Source organism: Phacochoerus africanus, chromosome 5 (assembly GCF_016906955.1).
Source record: "Phacochoerus africanus isolate WHEZ1 chromosome 5, ROS_Pafr_v1, whole genome shotgun sequence".
NCBI classification, from domain to species: Eukaryota; Metazoa; Chordata; class Mammalia; order Artiodactyla; family Suidae; genus Phacochoerus; species Phacochoerus africanus.
The window spans coordinates 116,514,010-116,531,155 of NC_062548.1; the positions used below are offsets into that span (position 1 = coordinate 116,514,010).

At 49.6% G+C, this 17,146-nt stretch overlaps 1 protein-coding gene and 1 pseudogene across 2 annotated transcripts; one reads left to right on the forward strand and one right to left on the reverse strand.

Moving 5' to 3' along the window:
* The first annotated feature begins 94 nt into the window (after positions 1–94).
* CGREF1 (cell growth regulator with EF-hand domain 1) lies at positions 95–16,968 on the forward strand. Of its 2 annotated transcripts, none has more exons than XM_047782436.1 (6): positions 95–582; positions 14,471–14,561; positions 15,875–15,940; positions 16,029–16,099; positions 16,192–16,316; positions 16,500–16,968. In XM_047782436.1, the coding sequence occupies exons 1-6, from the start codon at positions 573–575 to the stop codon at positions 16,944–16,946; spliced, it is 810 nt and encodes a 269-aa protein (XP_047638392.1). In that variant the 5' UTR covers positions 95–572; the 3' UTR covers positions 16,947–16,968. The 2 variants fall into 2 exon arrangements, with proteins under 2 accessions (XP_047638392.1, XP_047638393.1); XM_047782437.1 differs by lacking the exon at positions 95–582 and adding an exon at positions 4,452–4,533.
* LOC125128572 (uncharacterized) lies at positions 9,803–9,891 on the reverse strand (annotated as a pseudogene).
* Positions 16,969–17,146: the final 178 nt, after the last annotated feature.

The following is a 17,146-nucleotide window of genomic DNA, read 5'->3' on the forward strand; positions in this document are numbered from 1 at the left end:
GCGGTGCTAGGGCGTCACGGCGGTGCCCCCTACGCGGGGCAGATCGTAGTGACTTGCGAGCGGCTTCTCACCCTGCGGCCGGGGTCTCGTGCCTTTGCGCCTCCGGCTTCCGCGTCGAGGTCGCCGGCGCTGCAGCCTCTCGTAGGGCCCAGCGGGCTCCCCCACAGCCGCCATCTTGGTGAGGGGCAGCAGCCCCCTCTTTCCTCCAACCCCGCCCCGGCGCGGAGAGTCAGGCAGCCTGGCCAGAGGCCCCCAGCCCCTCGGTCACACACAGGACACAGCCACTCACACAGTGACGCCCCTCCAGGCCCACAGTGTTCAGCCACTCACAGTGGTCCTCACGCACTGGACACAATCATTCACACTGTGACACGTACTGTGTGATACTCAGTAGGTTTCAGCTACTGAGTGAGAAGCATTACGCACAGAGTCACACACACATAGGTTAAAGTCACTCTTAGAGTGTCACTCCAGGATGGCTCCTAGGATCCCTGTCACGAGTACAACAGATACTTGCTCATCAGCCACTCTGTACCAGGCACTTGGGATGCTGTTCCTGTCTTCACTGGGATATGGAAACAGGTAAGTAACCTACTAGAGCAGTGGCTCTCAACCTTGATTCAAGATTGGAATGTCTGTGAGTTTTTAAAACTACGAGTGCCCAGCCACCCTGCACCTCCCCCCACCACATAGTTGGTCTGGAGAGGCACCTGGCTATTAATATCATTTAAAAGCTCTCTGGGGAGTTCCCATCATGGTGCAGGGAAATCAATCCGACTAGGAATCTTGAGGTTGCGCGTTGGATCCCTGGCCTTGCTCAGTGGGTTAAGGATCCAGCGTTGCTGTGAGCTGTGGTGTAGGTCGCAGACCTGGCTGGGATCTGGCATGGCTGTGGCTGTGGCCAGCAGCTACAGCTCCGATTAGACCCCTAGCTTGGGAACTTCCATATGCCGCAGGTGTGGCCCTAAACAAAGACAAAAAGACAAAAAAACAAAAACAAAAACCACAAACTCTCTGGAAAACTCAAATGTGTAATCAGGGTTGAACCCCTGGAATAGAGCATGATGCTAAAGGAAGTACTAGCTGCACTGAGAGCCCTGGGGAGTGTGACCAGGCCTCATGGATCAGTAGAAGCTTTTCCACAATGCAGGGTGCTAACCACTACAGGATCACACCTTTTTTTTTTTTTTTCTTTTTTTCTTTTTAGGGCCATACCTGCAGCATATGGAAGTTCACAGGGCCAGGGGGTTGATTTGGAGCTGCAGCTGCTGGCCACAGCCACAGCAACACCAGATCCAAGCCTTGTCTGCAACCTTCACTGAAGCCCATGGCAATGCGGGATCCTTAACCCACTGAGCAAGGTCAGGGATTGAACCCACATCTTCATGGATACTAGACAGGTTCATAACCCACTGAGCTACAACAGGAACTCCTGAGAAAGTTTTTCCAGATGTTAAATGACAAGACATTTAAGATGAAATCAAAAATATCCCTAGGAGTTTCCACAGCAAGGTGGAGGAAGGGAGAGCATAGCTGTTCCATGAGAGGGAACAGCACAACCAAATCCTGGATGTGAGAGAAAGAAATTTGGTGTTTCTAGGGCATATGAGGTGGTCAAGAACCAGGTCGTGGGCAGCCGCATAAAGGATGTTAGAATTTATCCTAAACGTGGAGGAAAGCTATCCAAGAATTCTGTGAAGGAGTGGGTGACATGATCAGAGTTACGTTTTAGAGGAATCATTCAGGCTACTCGGAGAATGGATTGGAGGAGGATGAGAATGGAAGTAGGCCAATTAGGAGGCTGTTAATAGAACTAAGGCGGAGACCGTGACCGCTTGGACTGAGGGCAGCTCAGGAAAGGAGTGAAGACAGGAGGCAGAATTGATAGAACTTGGGAGTATGTTGGAGGTGGGGGAAGAAGGAGGAATGACGAGTGACCCCCAGGTTTCCGACAGCACAGGTTCAAGGATGCATAATGGTGCTTAACCCTGGGATACGGGAACGGGGGGTGGGGAGAGGAGGTTTTGAGGAGGAAGATGATGCATTCTGACTCTGACACATAGAGGCTGGGGTGCTGGTAGGTATTCTAATTGTATTGTCTTTGATTCTGAATTTGTCTATTTGGCATCCATTAATCACCAGACTAAACTAAGAGCTATCATTGTTCACATCTCCCCTGTAATCCAGAGGCCATACTCTGAACCACTTCCTTTATCCACCTTTCACACACCAAACCAGTATTTCCCCTGTCCTAAATCAACCCAGGGCAGGGACCAGACAACTAAGGACAGTACCTATTTCCCAAAGCCCTCTGAAGTTATTCACACTAGCCAGCCCTGAACTGTTTCGCTACCCCGGCTTGCTTTTCTAGCTTGATAAAGACTGCGACTTTGCCTTCTCCTTCTCCCTTCCTGCCTTTTGCCCTATACTGATGCCACCCTCTGTGGTCCTGCGGTGAGCTGTGCCTCTTCTTTCCAAGGGAACTGGAACATTAAACTTTTCTTCCAGTGGCATTGACCTCGCTGTGTTGTCATTCAGTCACCTTTAAAAATTAAGATCTAGCACATCAGTAGGCTCTTCAGTTCGTGAAGTGGTCCGAGGCCCAGAGATTGGGGTTTTTTTTTTTGTTGTTTTTTTTTTGTCTTCTTAGGGCTATACCCATGGCATATGGAAGTTCTCAGGCCAGGGGTCGAATCAGAGCTGTACCTGTGGGCCTATACCACAGCTCACGGAAATGCTGGATCCTTAACCCACTGAGCAAGGCCAGGGATCAAACCCCCATCCTCATGGATGCTAGTCAGGTTCATTACCACTGAGCCACAACAGGAACGCCAGAGATTGGAATTTGAGATATGGTAGTTACCAGTATTTAGACGAGGTATTAGCTGCAGGATTGCTATAACAAAGTGCTACAAACTGGTTGTCTTGAACAACAGAAATTTATTGTCTCACAGTTCTGGAAACTAGAAGTCCAAGGTCAAGGTGTGAGCAGGATTGGTTCCTTCTGAAAGCAATGGGGAAGAATCTGTTCAAGGCCTCTCTTCTGGCTGCTGGTGGTTTGCTGGAAATCGTCAGCATTCCTTGGCATGTAGAAGCTTCCCCCGATCTCTGCCTGCATCTTCACATGCTCTTCTCCCTGTGCGAATGTGTGTGCGTATGTCTGTGTCCCAATTTCCCCTTTCTATGTAGACACGAGTCATGTTGGATCAGGGGCCCATTCTATTCCAGAATGACCGCATCTTCACTAATTATATTTGCAACTACCCAATTTCCAAATAAAGTCACATTCTCTGGTATTGGCATTTAAGACCTCAACATATGAATTTTTGAGTGACACGCTTCAACCTGTAAGAGAGAGTGATGGAAGCTCCATGAACCAATGAGCAGCTGGGGAGTGGGAGAGAGTTCAGAGGGACTCTGATGCATAAATTAAGTAGAAATGATTAGGGAGAGAGGAATGGTGTTGCCGAAACCAGTGATACCATGATCCGAGGAGGTCGTGTCCAGCAGTGTCCACCTGTCCACCACCGGAAGGAGGACAAGGTGACCTTGATGAGAGTGAATTTGTTGTTGTGATGGTTGCTGATGGGAAGGAGCTGATGGGGAGGGAGACGTTGACGATTCCAGAGAGATTAGAAGTTATTTCATCCAAAGAGCTAAGTCCTTGAGCCAGTGGATGAGGATGTAGACTGAAGCTTAGGGGGAGGAACTGGCCACTGTGAGACAAGCAGGCGACACTGCATTCTGACCACACAGCTAGAGCTACACCCTGCAGCACTGTGCTGGCCAACAGGTGCCACCATCACCCTGAAGATGATACTTTGCCCAGGCCTCCCCTCCCCCACCCCCCTGTCTCATACGCAGCCACTTCTCAGTGATGGGCAGTCGCAGTGACAATCACACACTGATACCTTCACTGGAAACCACCAGTCACAGGGATCACTTGAGCAGCACAAACAACTCAGGAAGGGTTCACCCAGATACCCTGACACACACCACTACTCTGCTGTACCGTCACACACCTGGTCAGTGAGTCCCGAATGGGCCATACTCTCTCAAGTACTGTCATGCTGGATACCCAGCCCCCCAAACAGCCCCTACGGCGTCACAAGTCCCTTATCCACACAGCCGCAGACGGCAGTCACCATCACAGCCGCTAGCAGTAAGTCACAGCAGGCAGTGTCGCCCCCAGTTAAACGTGCTTCTCATCCCCACCAGCCTCCTCCTCTGTCTCTGCCTGTCTCTGCAGTTCACACACGCACACGCGTGCACTCGCCAGGTGTGGACCGCAGTGGGCCGGGGTCTGTGGGAAGGGCCGGCCGGGCGGGGCGGGGGCCCTGCCCGCGGCGCTGCGCTCCGGACTCTGCCCGGGCCAGGGCGGCGGCCGCAGCCGGGAGGGCGACGTGGAGCGGCCACGTGGAGCGCCCCGGGGGAGGGCTGGGCGGCGGGAGCCGAGGCGCGGCGACGGCGGCGGCGGCGCACAGCCTCGAGCGACGACCGAGCGGGATCCCGGCCCGCGCCGCGCCGCCGCAGGTGGGTACGGGTCCGGCCCCGGAGGGCGCCCCCGGCCAGGCAGGCTGGGGCCAGGGACGCCGCCACGGGCCGCCGGGGATGCGGCGCATCGCCGGGCGGGACGGCGGGCGGCCTCCTGGCCTCTGGGTCGGATGCTGAAGGCGCAGTCCCTCCGCATCCCCTGCGGCTCGCAGCGCTAGCGCTCGCCTCCGGGCGCCTCTCCCCGTCTCCGAGGAGCGAACCCCTGAGCGCAGGGAGAGGGAGGGCCTGGAACGCGAGGCCCGGGCTCCTTCGCTCTGATGAGGGGGCTTCGCAATTCCCCGAAGCGCTTCTCTCTCGGGTGTCTCATTCGTTGCTGAGTCGGGGATTGGGGGCAGGGGTTGGCAGGAGTTTCGTCCTCGTTTGACAGAGGAAGGAGAGGGGGACCGGGAGCGGCCGAGGTTATCACCCAGCTGGAAGTGGCAGGGGAAGCCCAGCGCGCAGTGTGGGACCCATTTGGCCGTCTAGCCCCTGCCTTTTCTCTTGCGGGGAGGGTGTGTGCTGGAAGTCCCAGGGGGCACGGGAGGGGTAAGTGAAGGGAGAGGATTGAGTTCAAAATAACCTCAGACAGAAAGAGCCAGAAATGGAGTGGATGCCCTGTGGGGCGCTAGGTTCCTGTCCTGGAAAGTCCAGTAGAGGCTGCTGACCGCTGACACAAGCAGTTTTTGCCCTGGATGCGAGTTAAGAAAAAGAAAAGGCCCCTGCCCCATCCTAGAGTCTGTGAAATACTCAGGGAGCATCTGCTCACTGCTGGTCACTCAGCCTACATGTTTCCATTGCATCCTCTATGGGGTGGATACGCAGTCCGCATTTTTTTAAAGTGAAGGTCCCAGGGCTCAGAGACAATGACACCTGCTGAGAACGCCATGCCGTCATTGGCACTGTGCGAAGGCAGATTTGTGAGAGGTCTAAATCTAAGGCCAGGCTCTCCTCCCATGCACTGGTGCAAAGGCTTGAAGAAATCGGAGGCTGGAGGGTCAGAGTGTGTGAATGTGTGTGTGTGTTGGGGGGATGTGTGTGTTTGTGAGATGTGAATAACTATTGAATCATATGACAGTTCTAACCGTTGTGGTGGCATTTGTGTCGTCATTAGGGTAAATTATGCTTATGCAATCGTAGTTATAGAAAATGATTAGGAACATTTTTATTTGACAGGCAGGGGTTCAGTAACAGCTTTATTTCTGTTGCTTACAAAGGATTTGTAAATAGTTAGAAATGTGTAAGTGTGAAGAAATCACATTATACCAGCCACATTACACGTCACTTGAGGTGCCTTAGCCTGACTTTAAAGAGTAGAGGTGGAGTTCCTGTCGTGGCTCCGTGGTTAAGGAATCTGACTAGGAACCATGAGGTTGTGGGTTCGATCCCTGCTCTTGCTCAGTGGGTTAAGGATCCGGTGTTGCTGTGAGCTGTGGTGTCGGTCAAAGACATGGCTTAGATCTGGTGTTGCTGTGGCTGTGGTGTAGGCCGGCAGCCACAGCTCCGATTCGACCCCTGGCCTGGGCACTTTCTTATGCCATGGGCGAGGCCCTAAAAAGACAAAAGACAAAAAAAATGAATAAAATAAAATAAAATGGTAACTTGATATCTGATTGTAGAATGCCCAGGTGAAGATGCTGGGCTGTAACAGAAATAGGGAGCCATTGAAGGTTTTGGAGCAGTGGAGTTCCAGCAAAAGAAGATTACTCCGATGTGGGTATGGAGGGTTTTCTTTAAATCAAGACGGTGGCAGAGGCAGGAACAAGAGACCACTGTATTAGTTTGTGCAAGGAGTAATTTATTATCTTCTTAATTAGAGCTCGGTTCTGCTCCATCAGTGTTGGCTCGGGCAGCCTGAAGCCTGGGGCTGGGAATCGCCTGCAGGATTGCTCTCCCACCTGTCTGGTCCTTGGGCCTGGAAGTGAGCAGCTGGAGGCTAGGACATTCGGGGCTCCTCCAGCACCCCTGTCCCTAGGCGCTTTCTCCACTTGGTCTTTCCAGCGTGGCAGACGTCCTCCAGGGCTCCAGAGAAGCATGTCTGCATGTCAGGAGAAGGGAGGATGGAGTTCCCTTGTGGTGCAGTGGGTTAAGGGCCCAATGTTGTCCTGCAGCTTCTGTGGCCCAGGTTTGATTCCTGGCGCAGGAACTTCCATATGCCATTGGTGCAGCCAAAAAAAAACTGGGATGGGGGAACCAGAACCAAGCATAAACCGTGTCACCTACTATGACCCAGACTTTGAGGTCACACGGGCTCATTTCCCCTCTTTTAAAACTGAGTCACTGGGAGTTCCCATTGTGGCTCAGTGGGTTAAGAACCTGACATAGTGGGGTTTTCATTGTGGCTCAGCGGAAATGAGTCTGATTAGCATCTATGAGGACGCAGGTTCGATCCCTGGCTTCGCTCAGTGAGGTAAGGATCCGGCGTTGCCATGAGCTATGGTGTAGGTCACAGACACTGCTTGGATCTGGCGTTGCTGTGGCTCTGGTGTAAGCCAGCAGCTACAGGTCTGATTCGACCCCTAGCCCGGGAAACTTCATATGTCTCGGTAGCAGCCCTGAAAAAAAAAAAAGAAGCAAGGCACCTGACATAGTGTCTGTGAGGATGTGGGTTCAATCCCTGCCCCTGCTCAGTGGGTTAAGGATCTGGCATTGCCGCAAGCTGCAGCGCAGGTCGTGGATGCAGCTCAGATCTGGCATTGCTGTAGTATTGCTGTGACCGTGGCAGTCCAGAGGAAAGGTGGATTCGACTCTAGCTATTTCCCACAAAAAAGAATCGGTAGGTATGTTTTTCGAACCAGCACAGTTGGCCTGGCTGAGTGACTGGATTTGTGGGATCTGATGGGTGCTTCTCTTTATGCCTGAACCGATACCACCAGAGTTATTCTCTGTAGTTTCCAAATGTTGTCTTTTAAAAGGCAGCTCCTAGTGATGATAACCCACTACGCCTGGAGAATAGGTTCTGACAGCTCTGAGGGATTTAAATTACTCCAGTGCTTCTCGTTGGCCGAGGTCCTGGCCGTAAACAGATGCGGAGGAGGAAGCAATTCGAGCGTAACCAGGTGGGGAGACCAGGACGGTGGCTTGCGTGAAGCCACTGCAGAGCAGTCCAGAAAAACTTCTGGAAGGAAAATGCCTCACTGTGTGACCAGACACTGCGCTCTATGAGCCTGGTCTCGTCTAACCCTCACCACACCCCAAGAGGTGCTCACATCCGCCTCACGTTACAGAGATTCCGAAACAGAAGTCACAGTGCGTTGCAAAGCCTGGATTTGAACTTAGGTATCTTGAGGTTAGGACGCCGCCTCTTTGGGCTATGCCACCTACTGCTGAATGAGCCTGTGTGTCTCTGACTTTGTCTTGATCATTGTTTTAACATATGTATCTTTTCCTACTTGTACATTTGCAGGCTGTCAGAAGGAAAAAGGATATGTCATTTTGACATAGGAGATAGTGACTCACGTATCGTAGGTGCTCCACAGATATTAAAGAAATGAAATCATTTGTCCTTGTCCTCAAACTTAAACTTGCCTTCCCTACAGAGGCTCACCTACCTGGTCTTTGTCACCAAAGGTCCTGCCTTCTGCTGGGGCTTCCTCTGGTGTCTTCTGTGGCACCCAGTCCCAGGATCCACACCTTCAGGCGTTCTCCTTTGGGCCTCTTCAGGCCGGCTGGTCCCCCTCCTTCCACCTTAGGGCCTGGAGCCCTCAGCGCCCCCTCTTCAAACCAGCAGCACTCTGGATCCCAAGAACTGGGCGAGGCGGCCCTCCTGTCCACTCACCTAGACCGTCCCGAAGCCACTGCTTCCTAATCCCCCAGCCCCCTGCGTGCGGGGCCTTCTCTCAGTCCTCACCAGTTAGACACATAACTCTGCAGTGCTTGGATTTTCCACTCAGGCTCCATGGAGCTTCTATGGAGATAGTTGTGTCTCCACCCTACTGAACACCCAGACAGCTCTGAGCCTCATTCTCTCCAGTCCTCTATCACTTGTCTTCTTGCAAGTGACTCACGGTGTCTTTCATGATACAGCACTTTAAACTTTTGATATACTCAGATCTCTCCATTTTTCCTTTAAAACTTATGAATTTGAAATAATCTATCACATTAAGTGGCTCTATCACATACTATGATTTAGTACTTAGCCATTGCCTAAATGTTACACATGCAGGGTTTTTTTTATAGTTCTTTGACTAATATCAATAGCACGGCTATAAATGTCTTTATAATTTCTTTTCCATTTGTGTTCTTCCTTATGTAATCCCCAGGGTGATACTGTTGGGTCACAGTCGTATGGCAGTTAATACACATTTGCAGATTGTGCTCTAGAAAGAGTTTGTAGTTCCTCAAACAATGTAGGTTAATACTCACGACTTCAATTTCTTCAGGGTTTACAGGACTATTAAAATTTGCTATTTCTTTTTTTCAAATATATTTCACATTTCTTTTGCTAAATTTATTAAGTATTTTATTCTTTTTTGTTGCTATTATAAAGAGAATCGTGGGGCATTCCCCTGGTGGTGCAGCAGAAATGCATCTGACTAGTATCCATGAGGATGCAGGTTCCATCCCTGGCCTCACTCAGTGGGTCAGGGGATCCAGCGTTGCCCTGAGCTGTGGTGTAGGTGGCAGATGTTGCTCAAATCCCACATTGCTGTGGCTGGCTTAGGCCAGCAGCTGTAGCTCTGATTTGACCCCTAGCCTGGCACCTTCCACATGCCACGGGCACAGCCCTAAAAAACAAAAAAAAAAAAAGAGAGAGAGAATTGTGTGTGTGTGTGGGGGGGGCGTTGGCCATGACTGTGGCATGCGGAAGTTCCCAGTCCAGGGACTGAAACCCAGCCACAGCAGTGACAACGCCTAATCCTTAACCCCTAGGCTACCAGGGAACTCCATAAAATTTGCTGTTTCTTTTGGTGTCAGTTTTGCTGTTATGTTTTTCTAGGAAAATGGCTATATCTGCTAGTTTACAGATTCCTATTTTTGTAGTTATGTTCCCATTTTCATTGCTAATGTCATTTATTTGTGCCTTTTCTCTTTGTTGCTAATGAAAATTGTCAGAAGTTTGTCTAGTTCATTCGTCCTTTTAAAGAAACAACATTGTTTGGATTTATTACTCTATTGTATTTTAAATTTCTTCTACCTTTAATTTCATTCCTTTTAACTTGTTTAAGTGTATTCCCTTTTACTAGCTTCTTGAGTTGGAAGCTTAATTCATTAACTTTTAGCCTATCTTCTAATATAATTTTTAAGTCAATCCATTTTCCCTGTAATACTGCTTTTGCTATATATCTTTTTTTTTTCCTCCTCTCGGAAGTTTTTAGTAAAAGGCGAAAGATTTATATGATTTGAAGAGAAACATGAGTAAGAGCATATATGCATCTTGTTCTGATGTATAGTTTCCCAATATTATCCAATTCTAAGTATTTAACAATTTCCATGACAATATTCTTCTTTGAGTCATATGTGTGTCTTTAAAGTTTTTTATATAAATGAGCTTTTTTTACGTCATTTTTGTTATTGCTTCCTAATGAAATTGCATTTTGGTCATCTAACAGTATGAAACTGATTAATATTCACTGAGTCACATTCTTTGGCCCAGTGCTTGTCAGTTTTTATAAATAAATATTGTACATGCGTTGAGAAGAATATGTACTTGCGAAGTGATTGAAGTTGGGGTCTCTATTTCTTCACTAGCTCAGGCTTAGTACGTGTTTTATTCAATCATCTACATTCTTACTAATTTTCAGTCTGCTTCATCTTTCAAGTACTGTAAGAGATCTGTTCAATTCTCCCACCACAGTGGCAGATAAGATTTTTCTGATTGAGTTTATGCCCATTTTTCCACAGACTTTGTTTTAGAGCAGTTTTAGGTTCACAGCAAACTAGGTTCATCTGGCTTCTGCCCCCCACATGCACAGCCTCGTCTGTTATCGACATGTCCCCCTAGAGTGGTACCTGATGACCTGATGAACCTGTACTGACACATCAGAATCATCCCAAGCCCATAGTTCACTCTTGTATCGTACATCCTGTGGGGTTTGAACAAATGTGTCATGACATGTTTCTTTCATTCTAATATCATGCAGAGTATTTTCACTGCCCTGAAATCCTCTGTGCTTTGTCTGTCCATCCCTTTTACCCCTGGGCAACCACTGATCTTTTTACTGTCTCCGTACTTTTGCCTTTCCCATAATGTCATGTAATTAGAATTACACAGTGTGTAGCCTTTCCTGATTGGCTTCTTTCCCTTGGTAATATGCATTTACGATTTCTCCTTGTTTTTTCATGGCGGAATAGTTCTTTCCTTCTTAGCCCTGCATAATAACAAATCCTTCCCGGGAAGAGTATCGTGGTTGCTTCCAAGTTTTGGCAATTATGAGTAAATTGCTCTAAACATCTGCATGCGTGTTTTTGTGTGGACATACGTTTTCAGCTCCTTTGAATAAATTCCAACGAGTGTGATTGCTGGATTGTAGGGAAGGAATATGTTCAGTTTGGTGTGAAATCACCTAGCTCTCTTCCAAAGTGACCGTCCCATTTTAGGCTAGGGGTCTAATCGGAGCTGTAGCCACCGGCCTACACCACAGCCACAGCAACTCTGGATCCGAGCCGCGTCTTCGAACTACACCACAACTCACGGCAACGCCGGATCGTCAACCCACTGAGCAAGGGCAGGGATCGAACCAGCAACCTCATGGTTCCTAGTTGGATTCATTAACCACTGTGCCACGACGGGAACTCCTGCTTACTATCTTTATCAGCATTTGGTATTGTCACTCTTCTGGATTTTGGCCATTCTCACGGATGTACAGTGTTCTGGCAGTTTTTATTTTAGGTATTTTCAGGCTGTGTTATTAGATACATGTAAGTTCAGAATTATTATATTTTCCTAGAGGATTTAACTTTTGTGCATTTGTAGCGACACTCTGTTACCTACAATAACACTTTGCATCTTAAAGTCTATTTAGTTTAATGTCAAGAAAGCTCTGCCAGCTTGCTTTTCTCTAGTATTGTTTTATATATCCTTCTTCCACTCTTTTGCTTTCAGTCTTCCTGTGTCTTTACTTTTTAGGTTAATCTCTTGAAAATTGCACGTAACTTTATGTTGTTTTGTATACCTTTAAGTAATCTCCATTTCTTAACTGATGAGTTTATACAGTTTCTGTTAATTATGATTACTGATATACTTGCATATATTTTTACCATCTTATTTTATGCTTCTGTTTGTCATCCTTTTGAATTATTTAATTAATTTTTAGGTTTTTTTTCTCTTTCTCTGCCTTCCTTTGAATTGATTTTTTAAAAATTCCATTCCTCCCACCAAAAAAAAAAAAAATCCATTCCCTTTTTTCTCTGCTGGTTTGAGGTCAAACTTTCCATTTCTATTTTTTTTTAGTGGTTATTAAAAATTTACATGCATATTTAACAAAGTTGATAGGTGTGTCTACTCTCTTCCCAAACAACCATCCTCACATCTTTTTTTTTTTTGTCTTTTCAGAGCCACACCCGTGGCAAAGGGAAGTTCCCAGGCTAGGGGGTCAGATCAGAGCCATAGCCACTGTAACCTATGCCACAGCCACAGCAACACAGGATCTGAGCCACATTTGCGACCCACACCACAGTTCATGGCAACGCCAGATCCTTAACCCACTGAGTGAGGCCAGGGATCGAACCTGCATCCTCATGGATACTAGTTGGGTTCATTGCCACTGAGCCATGACGGGAACTCCTCACCTTAATCTTAATGTTGTCTGATAATGTAGCTCAGTCCACCCTTTTCCCCCATATATTAACATAATTGTCACTGTTTAATAGTCTCAGGTTTTTCCACGTACTTTCTGATTTCTTTGTCTTTGACTCAGTGAACCACATTCTGGATCATTTATGCAGATCTCTCTTCCAGTTCACTATTCTCACATCATCGGTGTCTAATCTATTTGACTTAACTCATTGCATTTTTTAAACAGTCTGTTTTTCCTTTTTATTCGTGTGAGTTACATTTTATATTACAGCTGTTTGAGTCCCAGCTCTCTGTAGGTCACCTCCTCTTGGTCTCTTCACACAGGGCAGGCTCAGGCTTCCACTCTGCTCTCCTCTCCTGCACAAACCACTCAGCTGATACTTCAAGTTCGGTTGGTTTGGTTTGGCAGATACTCTCAAGGCAGAAGTTGACTTTAAGCACTGTTTTTCCCCCAGGGATTACTGTTTTCTTCGTGCTTTTGTACTCTGGCTAGTTCTTAACTTTCTTGCCAACTCAATACATTTAAAAAGATGTATTTTATGTGCTGTCTGTTTTTATCCAGCTTTGTGGTACCTTTCATTTGTTCTCATACTCGCAGACACGGAAGTCTGTCTATTTTTCTAGTCCATCCTTTCACTGAGGTGTGTTCACTGTGATGGGACCTCTGAGAGTCTCCAAGTGGTATGGAGAGCTCAGTTCTCCTAACTGCCTCCCTTGGATGGGTCCAAGACTTTCTTCTCTCCTGGCTACAGCAACTACAGCCCAAGGATCTGTGTTGCTAGCCAAAGTTCATGACCACTCTTATGGCAGCTGTGGCTTGTGTACTAGCTGGTCACACCAACAAACTGCGTAGACTCACTCTATCTGTTGGGAGCAACGTGTGCATAGAAAAATGGAGACCGTTTGTTTGACTCTCGGTAGCTTCACCTACTTATAGACGGTCATGTTTTGCTGCTTCCTTCTCAAGGCAGCTCTACTTGGCACAGCCACAGCCATGTTCCCACATGTATTTGCCCATCGGCCAGATGCTCAGCGGCTGTAGGAGGGATCTCTTGGAAGCTGATGTCTTCCCTTGCAGTGGTTCTGAACCTTGTCAAGGTCATGGAACTCTTTGAGCATCTTCTGAAATCTCTGTGCCTTTCTCCAGGAAAGTTCACTGCCAGCCAGAGTGCAGGGTACCATTTCACAGGATTCCTGATCCTCTGCTTTAGCCCATCAAGCACCTGATGATTTGTCTTCCTAGAGATGAGTGTGAGGTCTCAGGCCTCAGCTCTAGATGGCCTCGGCTCCCGCAGAAACTCACATGAGGTATTCCCTTGTGGCTCAGCAGGTTAAGGATCTGGCGTCACTGTGGTGGCTATGGTTACTGCAGTGGTGCAGGTTCAATCCTTGGTCTGGGAACTTTTGCATGCCACAGATGCAGCCAAAAATGAAAAAAAAAGAAAAAAAGAAATATAATGAAAGAAACTCACATAATATGTACTCAATCCTGGGACTAATCAGAAAGCTTCATTTTTTTATCAATCCTCTGCTTGACTATTTTCAATCAAGTGATTAGGCTGCCAGTGGACAGATACAGTGTAGGTCTAAAGGCAGGTTTCTGTTTTGTTTTTTTCTTTATATCAGGATCTGGTTTTCCTAACTGCATTTAGTAAATAGCAATTCCTGGGACCACTGTTGGATAGACTCTGATTTGTTGTGTTTTCAAGCCCTACTCGAGTGTAGCCCTATTTCAAGGAGTCTGAGTCTCTTTTGATTTATTCTTCCATGAGTTTTTAATAAATACAAACCAACCATCGCTTTCCTTCTCTGTTTAAGGTTTGGTCTTTCTGTGACTCTGAATTTCTAACTTGGCCTTTTTCTTAACCTCCCTGAACTAGTTTCCATCTGCAAAATGAATGGAATGAACTCAGTCAGTCATTTACCTCCAGTTCTCCGAGCACCTGGGGGGCTGGCAGGGCAAGGGGAGTGGGGCGCAAGGGGCTCCTGCCTGCTTTATGGGCTTTACACGCTGGATCTGGAAGAAGATTTATCTCGAGCAGAGCTCCATGGGGGTGGCTGATGTCCGCGTGTGACTCCTTGCACATGAGTCCCGTCACCGGGCAGCAGGTGGAGGCAGGGGAGAGGCATCTAACCCACCGACCCACCATCCCCACGGCAGATACCCCTTCCTCTGATTCCCTAACTCTGTTCCTGCTTCAGTTGCAGGAAGGATGTTCCCTTTGACAATGAGAATGTTCGTGCTGCTGCTGCTACCTCTGGGTCAGGCTGCCCCCAAGGATGGCACCATCAGGTAACGGGACGCAGAGGGCAGGGCCATGGGCTGGGAGCAGGGGGCGTCTCTGGAGAATCGGAGGGGTGGTGGGCTTCTCAGGGCGTAGGCCCCCTGACTTCTGGATCATCCCCACCACCCCAGCCTCTGTCCTGTGCCTGTTGGAGTGCCCTGTGCAAAGTGGCATTCAGTACATGTTTGCTGGCCTCACTCAGACCCCAGGCGCGCCTTTCCAGTGACGCGTGAAGCTAGAGGCATGGGAAGGAGCTGCAGTCCTCTTATCAAGACCTTAGAGTAGAAGCGCCACAGAAATACGGATCATTAGCATATCATTTCTATTGAGTTTTATTAATTAATTTTTGCATTTTTTAGGGCCACACCCACAGCATATGCAGGCTCCCAGGCTAGGGGTTGAATTGGAGCTACAGCTGCCGGCATACGCCACAGCCACAGCAACACCAGATCCAAGCCACGTTTGCCACCTACACCACAGCTCATGGCGACACCGGATCCTTAATCCATTGAGCGAGGCCAGGGATCGAACCCGCACCCTCATGGTTCCTGGTCAGATTCACTTCCACTGCGCCACAATGGGAACTCCTCATTTCTATTTTATTTGAGTATCTCTCGAGGTTCTGTGTATCAGTACTACACAGTGGATATGCTGGGTGGGGATCAGGGGGCAGATACAGGAACAGCAGCAAGCGCTGGCAGCAGTGACCAGAGTTGCTGTGACAGGTCCTGCCAGCTCTTTGGCATCACGTGTCTGGATTAACTTGGGCAAACAGGGATCCCTGTCCAGAGCTGGGAGCAAAGTTTGAGCTTTCCAGGCCAACAGAGAGGCCCTGAGCAGACTGACACTCTAAAACCAGTACATACGCCCTCCCCTTGGGGGGAAAAAGAGTCCATTTTGTGCCATGGAGCAAGTTGGGTGTGTATAAAACTGGGCAGTGCCACCAGGCTCAGCCGGAGACCTGTCCCTCAGCTCCCAGCATCACAGTCTAAGAGCTGCCACCGTCCAGCTTGGCCTGCCTCCCCCTGGGCTCTATTCTTGGGTCTCCAGCTTGTGTCGACTCGTGTGGCCTCCTCTGGCCTCCACGTACCTGCATGTTTTGTTGGGATTTTCACTTAACATCTGAGTTTGGAACCTGCAAAGGCAGAGTCTGGGGAGTACGTTTCTGCTTCTGAGGGCGCCAGAAGGGCCCTGTCCCCACGAGGTTTGAGGGGACGTGGAAAAGCAGCTCCCTTGGGTCCGGGGAGGAACTCCATGAGCAGCCATGAGGCCGACCCTCGGCGAGGCTCTTGCCAAGCTGCTCCTTCCCTCCCTCCTCCAGGCTGGACCCTGACGTGCAGCTCCCGCCTCTGCCCAACCCCTTTCAGCCAGGCCAGGAGCAGCTTCGGTGAGTAGCAGCTGTGCTGGGGGCCTGAGGGTCCGGCCTGGGGCTGCAGACTGGCCTCTCACGGGCTGATTTTCCCCTTTTCCGCCAGACTTCTGCAGAGCTTCCTGAAAGGACTCGAGAGGATGGAAGAGGAGCCGGAGCACATGAGCCGGGAGCAGGGTGAGGGGCCGTGGCCGGGAGGCTCAGGGCAGCCAGAGCGGGGACCGACCCCTGCCCCCGGCGCCTCTTCTGATCCAGCCTCTCCTCCTCAGTTCTCCTCTACCTCTTTGCCCTCCACGACTATGACCAGAGTGGACAGCTGGATGGCCTGGAGCTGTTGTCCATGTTGACAGCAGCTCTGGCCCCTGGAGCCGCTGGCTCTCCCACCACCAACCCGGTAAGCCCTGCTGGCTGTGGGCCCTTCTCCTGCGGAGGAGACCCAGCATCTTGGGGCTTTGGTTTTCTTCATCAGGACTCTTTTGGTGAAGCCCCCGGAAAAAGAGGCCCCCAGACTTGCATGGCAGGGAGGGAGGGGCACGGCTCTTGGGAGCATCTCCGGTCACTACAGACCCTTCCACAGGTGATCCTGGTCGTGGACGAGGTGCTGGAGACCCAAGATCTGAATGGGGACGGGCTCATGACCCCTGCAGAGCTTGTCAACTTCCCTGGGGAGGCCCCGAGGCACGCAGAGCCCACAGAGGCCCTGGAACCACAAGATGCAGGGGGGCAGCCTCTGTTGGCTAAAAGCCCATCAAGACAAGAAGCACACGAAGCCCTGGGTCTCAGAGAAGACGCTGGGGGACAGGTGGAGGCCAGAAGGGAGTCCTTGGAGCCTGTACAGGAGGCTGGGGGACAGGCAGAGGCTGAAAGAGAATCCCCAGGCCCTGGAGGGAAGTTCGGAGAACAGGTAGAAGCCAGGGACACTGGGGAGGGAGCAGAAGAGCTTCCGGGGGAAACACTGGGGTCCCAGAACCCCCCACATGGGTTTGAGGCTCATGCTGTTCAGCTGGAGAACGATGAGATATAAACCTCGAGGTTCCAGGTTTGCACCCCTCCGAGTCCTGGTGCCAGAACATATGCCCCGAAGGGTGGGGCGTGTTATGTTGGGATGACAGCCGTCTTGTGCCCTCCCCCTGGCCCCAGTAGGTGGCAGGTCTTTCTGTGCAGCTCAGGGAAACGCAGAATGAACCCACCCCCCTGGGCTGTGGATCCACTGGTCCAGCCCCG

Coding starts and splice junctions, on each gene's coding strand:
- CGREF1 (XM_047782436.1), top strand. Junction 16,100..16,191: donor GCACATGAGCCGGGAGCAGG/GTGAGGGGCCGT, acceptor TCTCCTCCTCAG/TTCTCCTCTACCTCTTTGCC. Junction 16,317..16,499: donor GCTCTCCCACCACCAACCCG/GTAAGCCCTGCT, acceptor ACCCTTCCACAG/GTGATCCTGGTCGTGGACGA.